The sequence below is a fragment of the Buceros rhinoceros genome, unplaced genomic scaffold (genome assembly GCF_000710305.1).
Source record: "Buceros rhinoceros silvestris isolate BGI_N320 unplaced genomic scaffold, ASM71030v1 scaffold10036, whole genome shotgun sequence".
NCBI lineage: Eukaryota > Metazoa > Chordata > Aves > Bucerotiformes > Bucerotidae > Buceros > Buceros rhinoceros.
Window position 1 is genome coordinate 15,058 of NW_010418077.1, and position 6,780 is coordinate 21,837.

General features: G+C 38.3%; 1 protein-coding gene across 1 annotated transcript in view; it reads left to right on the top strand.

The window, feature by feature from the left end:
* The window catches only part of LOC104495431 (Fanconi anemia group C protein-like), a gene marked incomplete at its 5' end in the record, with an annotated part of 15,982 nt that extends 13,861 nt beyond the window's left edge, over positions 1-2,121 (top strand). The window contains 2 exons of the mRNA XM_010138397.1: positions 1-155; positions 1,978-2,121. The exon at positions 1-155 is cut by the window's left edge and continues 16 nt beyond it. Of these exons, the coding sequence (XP_010136699.1) occupies positions 1-155; positions 1,978-2,121 (299 nt within the window). The remainder of the gene's footprint in view (positions 156-1,977) is intronic.
* Between the last annotated feature and the right edge of the window lie 4,659 nt (positions 2,122-6,780).

Consider the following 6,780-nt stretch of genomic DNA (forward strand, 5'->3'; position numbering starts at 1 on the left):
CAGTCCTTTCCATCCAAGATCTGGAGGCAGCTGTACACAGCTGTGTAACAGATACAGAGCAGTGTTGTAACCAGCATCTTATAATACATCTTCTTACCAACTTTTTGCTCTTTTCTTCTGGTGGGCATATGATTGCCCAGGAATTTATTTACCATGTAAGTGTTTCTTTCTTTTTTTCTGTTTAAGTAAAATATATATATATTTTTTTTAGTATTTGGGTTTAAGTTCCTACCTCTTAATAAAGAAAACATAACAGAGAATTAAAGAAGATTGGTAGTACAGCAACTACACCTAACCTGCTACACATTTGTTTCAGCTACAGTCAGCTTTTTTTTTCCTTCTCAACACTTTTCTTCTTGACCAGATCTCACTGAAAAGATTGCTGTCCTGACTATACAGCTGTAGAAATAGCTGGAGTAGAATCTTGCAGTTAAGGGATACCTACCTGGCATAGATAACGTGTACAAACATTTTGCTTTTCCCAGGTACAAATCAATCCCTTAATTATCCAGCTGCTGCAGAGATGATGGACCTGTCTTCTCTCTGCTTCCCATTATGTAAAACAGCTAATTACCAAGGATGTGGCAGAAGCTTGGTGCTTTAGCAAAGCAGTAGAGGAGAATGATGTGATACCTGAGAGAAAGAAGACCTGAGAAGGTCACTTACAGTGACACTGAAAAGCTGAAGTGGGGTAAAATGTTGGAAGCATGCCACTGTTATCTTGCTATTGTTGATGAGAGCCTTCAGGTACATTGGTGCAAACATTAGAATGTATTTGTGTCTCTCAAGATAAATAGAGCCATCTCAGTATGAGACTGGGAATTTATTACTCTCCTACTATAAAACCATACTCTTTTAAGAACTGTCCTTCTGTGCAAGTAAGTCTATGCCCAGTGTGTGATTTTAGCACTGAGAAGTTTTTCCTTTCAGCAGCAGTGTGCTCTTCCATCTGTATAGGGTATACGGCATGTATAAGGAGTCTGATTTTATGACACAGGGAACTGGAAACCTGTTTTGGTGGTTATTCCTTCTGGCTGACTAAACAGCCATACCATTTTCCTGTTTAAGAAGGGCTAAGATATTTCTAGCATTTTAGGTGTAAGTTCACAAATGACCAATTTCTTCTAAGTATGAGAACCTAATGATGAAATTAGGGGGTTGTGTGTATTTTTACAGTCTGCTGGGTTTAGATTCTATTTTGAAGAGTGTAGCTGTTGAGCAGTGATGCTGTAATACACTCGTCTGCTACGTTAAACCTCTTCAGGGAGGCTGAAAGCCTCAAGAGTTTCAAAACTTGAGTAATTCTGCAGGATGGTCATGAGCTGTTTGTAGTCCAGAGCGTGTCAGTCTGATTCATTTTGACAGGATCTGTGTAATCATTAACGTGTAGATAGGCTCTCCATGTGATTTGAAAAGGCCTGAAGACAATATAGCAAAGGCAGAATCGTGTGGAAACAGCTGGGGATGCGTGGCACTGGTTTTGGTTAGTATAGTAAACTTTGGGGTGAACACGGCAGATAACATGGCCTAAAGTCCCTCCTGATGTGCAAGAATTGCAAATTAAGAGTCTTTTCCCGGTAGTTTCATCTTTTGGGGAAGGGATTTATTTCTACGTTTGAAAGCTTTACAGAATTGAATTGCATCCCCAAACTCATGTGTTTTTAGTTGTTTTCTAAGGAGATAAATTCTAATTTATCACTGTCTGTCCATTTGTGTTTCCTTTAAAAACTTCTGCATTTGTAGAAACTCTTGATTTGTTTCACTTAAATTTGAGAGAACAGTAGAAACCTCAAGGTTTTTCAGTTCTGCCAAGATGTATGAAAAGAGACGCCTTGTGTAGAAGTTGCTTTTGAACTCAGAGCGTCTCGTGTTCAGTGGTGAGGGACAAATCTGTGGTTTTGTTGCAATATTTATGGAGAATTCTTACTTCTTAGCAACATAATTACATTATTTTCCATCTTCCCTGTTTCCCTTCAGATTACTGAGAAAACTGATACAAGCAAAGAAGTTTGTAGCCTTCTTATCCGTACTGCATACAGAATTAACCATAATGGAGAAGAAAACCAAAGGACCGTGAAGCTACTGAATCAACTTCTTCAGAAACTAACACCGAAAGTTTAGATTTTTAATGTCATCTATTTATCAAGCCAGCAAATGAGATCTTTGACGTCAATTAACATCTTGCACTGCAGGTTACCAAGGGTAGAAAAATATCTGCTTAAGCATATCCTGCAATTTTCTTCATGTATTCCCTCATGTATATTTGAAAATAGATGCTTTGTTTGGAAATGTTAACCTTTTAGAACTTAACAGTAAATATTAAAGATGGTTGAGAGGTTTGTTCTGTTCACCTTCTCTAGCAAGAGACCTACACAATTTAAAGCAGTTCACTCATGTCCTTATCATTTATCTTGCTGCGGATCAGTTTTTCCTCCCAAATTACCCATGGTTTTATTAGCAAATCATATCCAGTTGCTTGGTCGTTGAGTTGTTCCTAAATGTTTTGTTCTCTACTACTGCTTTTATGAAACAAACGATGATCTCAAGTGAGAGTTAGTGAGTCATGGTGAATGCACTCGTGTGTTCTCAGGAAATCAACAATGTGTCCGGAACTCTTTAGTTCTTTTGGAAAATGGTTCCAAAATGAAACTCCTCTCCGATTTCCTAATTCGATTTTTTTCAGGACTGCAGTTGTCACAGGACAGTGTTCTCTGCCAAGTACTCTACCAATAGCTGGTGTTTGTCAGCAGATACTGCAGGTAGAAGATTGCTTGCAGTACAGCCTATTTTCAGCCTGCCTGAGGCTATTGTTTATTCAAGAAATTCTTCTTTTCATTCAGACAAAACAGGGCAAGCACAACATAGGCATAAGGAAACTTTCCAGTCTGAAGGCAAAAATCCTAAGGAGAGCATATGGTTGCAACTCATCTCCTTTCTTTTTACGTCCAGAGGGAGTTTGCTCACTCCTTTGTTTAGTTTTTTTTTCCTTTTGTCTCATGCAAAGAGCATGGACAGGGAGCGACAGCTTAATGTTCTACTCTTAGTAAAGTATTAGTCCCAGGAAGTTTTGTGAACCTGTTTCTAGGTTAATTAGAAAAATAAGTATGGAAAATATTAATGACAGGAGATCTTCAGTAATTTGTTTTCATATATTACTTAGTTTTAATGTCAACACTTGTGCTGTGTTGAAAGATGCTTGTTGCAATACTATTCTTGCTTATAAAGTAGTATGTATCTTAAATTAACACAGCTTTCTGAATGCAGCTTTTTTTTTTTTTGAGCAAGTGAAAGGAAAAACAATGTGTCCTTTGGATTAAGAAGTATAAGGATATTTTCTGTCATGCTGTTGACTGATTTCTTACAATTTTGTTCCAAGTGAGTCATATCGGACCAAATCACAGAAGTTTCCTGTCCACTCAGTCAGTTTGTTAATGTTTGTAATATTTGATTCCAGTATATGAAGAAATAGAAAATACACAGTGTTTGTCTGTAAAGAAAGTAAATCTTTTTGGTTTCCAAATATTTCTGAAAAATCAGAAAGAGGTATGTTGCGATGTTTCAGTTGTTAGTAGCTGTCCATATCTAAAAAAGCAAGATCAAGCAGCCCAGTCTTCTATTCCCTGAATATCATACCTGAAAAGCAGGGATTAAACTAAATTATTTATAGATCACAAGCTGTGAGATATTTGTCTGGTGGGAACACATGTGGAGAGCTCTTCCAAGAGCTTTAATTTCTAATCCAGTTGTTGAATGCGAGATTTATTTGGTTGTCCTTAAATTCTCTCCATAACACAACTATATGTAATTTTAACTACTTAAAAGAAAGATTGGCAAAGAGTTTCAATATATGACTCCCGCAGATCTGTTAGGTAAATGATACGGGTATTATATTTATATGTGTATTACTGTTGTTGGAGATGAATTTGTAACCATCCTTGCCCAGTGCCGGTGCAGTCTTTTTTTTTTTTTTCACCAACAAAGCTCATGAAAATTCTTCTAAGTTTCTTAAACAAAATCAATATCCTGTTAAATAGTGATAAATCAATTCAAGCAGGAAGGAACTGTGCAGTGAAGGCAGAGAGAATAAAATTAGTAGTGAATTGATACATTCTTGTTTTCCTGTGTTTGGCTTAAGAAATACTGCATGATTTAAATATTACAAGGAGGGTTTGCTCATTTCAGGAGGCTTTAGGGAAGGAACCTAATTGATGCTATTTGTAACTTTAAAAAGACACATGTGTACTGGCAATTTTTCTGCTTTGTTTAGCATAGTTTTTATAAATCTTTGGTATTTCTTTTTCCTTGCTCTTTCACAGTGCTTGAATTATGATCTAACTTTGATATAAACCATGGTTTTGTGGCATGTTGAAGCTCCTTTTTGTTAGTTTGCCAGTGGAAGGCAACAGTGTGATTTGGTAGGTCTGAGTCATGGAAGATTTCTCATGTGGCGGCTCCTGCATAATCCGTCTAGTGTGGGTCTTCTCCTCTGTAATTGCTGCTTTCTGGAACAGTTCTTTGGAGCCTTCAGGGCTGTATTTTTATGCAGAACCAGCCAACGGTTCTGCATAAATTCTGAAATCAGGCTTCAAGTAGCTTGTTCCCTTCCCTCCAATCTCCATGTCAGCACACATCCTAATCCTGGATATTATACTGAATATAGAGAACTTTCCACAATTTTTCTGCTTCAAGGAGTTGTTTTGAATAAGAATACAAACTGTAAATTTGATTTGTTGATGATGCTTCTTTCCAGTCTAAGACTAGTAAATTACAGCTTTTTTAATTCTGCAAGCTTTCCAGCACGGGGCTGGGTGGTTTCTGTGGATTTTCTTCAGGAAAATGAAGAAAACCCACTGCTGTGGCTTTCATTCAACCAAGGTCTTAGTACTCTGCATATATAAAGCAGAATACATTTTATTTTGTGCGGTATTGTAGGAACAGTTATGTTATCAGGTACTGCAGTTTAGCTGAGGAGCAGTAACATGTTAATCTGTGACTTTGGGGATTTGTGATCAAGTTTCAGTACTCACAGGATAATACATGCAAATAAATATACATTCAATAGAGAGTTGGACTGAAGATGCAAGTGAGCTAATCTTTGTTTGGGTAAGTTAGAACTCATGCCCTGGTGGTATATGTTTGGCTTGATTTTGGTTTGGGCGGGGGATACAATCCAAAAGCATTCTGAAGCAGTCTGCAAGTTTAGGATGAAACATCTAGCAAAAATTACTTCCAATTACTAAATCAAATACTACTAAAAGAGCTTTACCCCATTTCGTTGCTGTATTATCCAGTGACAGAATAAAACACTAATGTTCTGTGTGAGCGGATAATGTCACGCTGAGTAAAATGCAGGTTTTCTTGTGATGTAAGAAGGGTGTAGGAAGGTGACAAATTCTGACACTGAAGTGCAGCTTTCTACTAGACACAAATTTGAAAAGTCAACACCTGGAATGCCATGGGAGGAGTCTTCCACCAGAGTACCAAGCATGCATTTGAATCCATGCATATCTACTTCCCAGACAGTCTGCAATGGCTTTGTTTTGCTCAGCAACACCAGAAGTTAAACCACTGTAGCTCCATTAGCTGGTGCTAGAGGCAGCCTTCTAGCACTTAATTCGTAGCAGTATTCACATGGGAGCCCGTTTAAGTCCACCTACCTCTCTGGCAAGTTTTTCCTACTCGTGATACCCTTTTTCCTTAAATACTTGCCTGGATTTAAAAGATATTCTCATGGCAGCCATTTCATTTGCTGCCTTAGCAGAGCAGTTTATTCTGGGAATGTGCTGTTAGGTGGTCTGTTCACTATTGCATGCCAAAAAGGAGTTTCCCTTGCTTACATTGGCCATCTTCCTTTAACCAGCTGTCTGTCTGCTGTAAAGGACTAAGCCTCACGAGCCCCTTCTGATGGCTTAAGTGTACTCACAGGGTAGGTCCTCTTAGTGGCCAGGAGCCAGCTAGGGACAGGCGTTGCATTGCCATCAACCACTGAAACAACACAACAATTTGAAATGTGAGCTGGCTGTAGCTGAGTTGTAGCGATACAGTTAGCAGGCATGGATTGTGCTTTGCTTTGCATGTTAAGTTCCTGCACGTGTGTGAAGGGAGGGAGAGAGGGCGAGAAGGAAGGAAAAAAACCAGCATGTTCAAACTCAGTTGCAGAAATTGAGCTGTGATTTTTATATTCAATTTAATTGTAGCACTGATACAATTAATTAGGAAATAGCAATTCCATGTAAGACAGTTAAACTAAACATTAACAAGCAGAAAAAAAAATAATCCAGCAATTCTATGTCTTTCATAGGTCTGTACATTTACCTAACTTCCATCTCGTAACAAATCTTGCTACTTTTTAAAAGTATGTTTCATACTTCTTCTGTATTATGTCAGGTGATGATAGGCTCAGCAAGCCCTCAGGAACAATGACCTTTTCTATTATTTTAAATAAAAATACCTATTTTAGGCCCATTAACTTTTGCAGATGCATACTGCCATCTTGCAAAGATCACATTTTTACTTACACTTGATCCCACTGAACAGTTTGACTTGGTTATCCGCATTCTGAATTACACTGTCCTTGAGATTTCTCATGTGTATCGCATGGGAAGGTTCAGGTTGGATACTAGGAAAAACTTCTTTACCGAGAGGGTTGTGAAGCATTGGAACAGGCTGCCCTCATCCCTGAAGTGATTAAAAGCCATGTCGCTGTGGCGCTGAGTGACATGGTTTAGGGACCCTGGCAGTGCAGGTGAACGGTTGGACTGAATGACCTTAAAGGTCTCT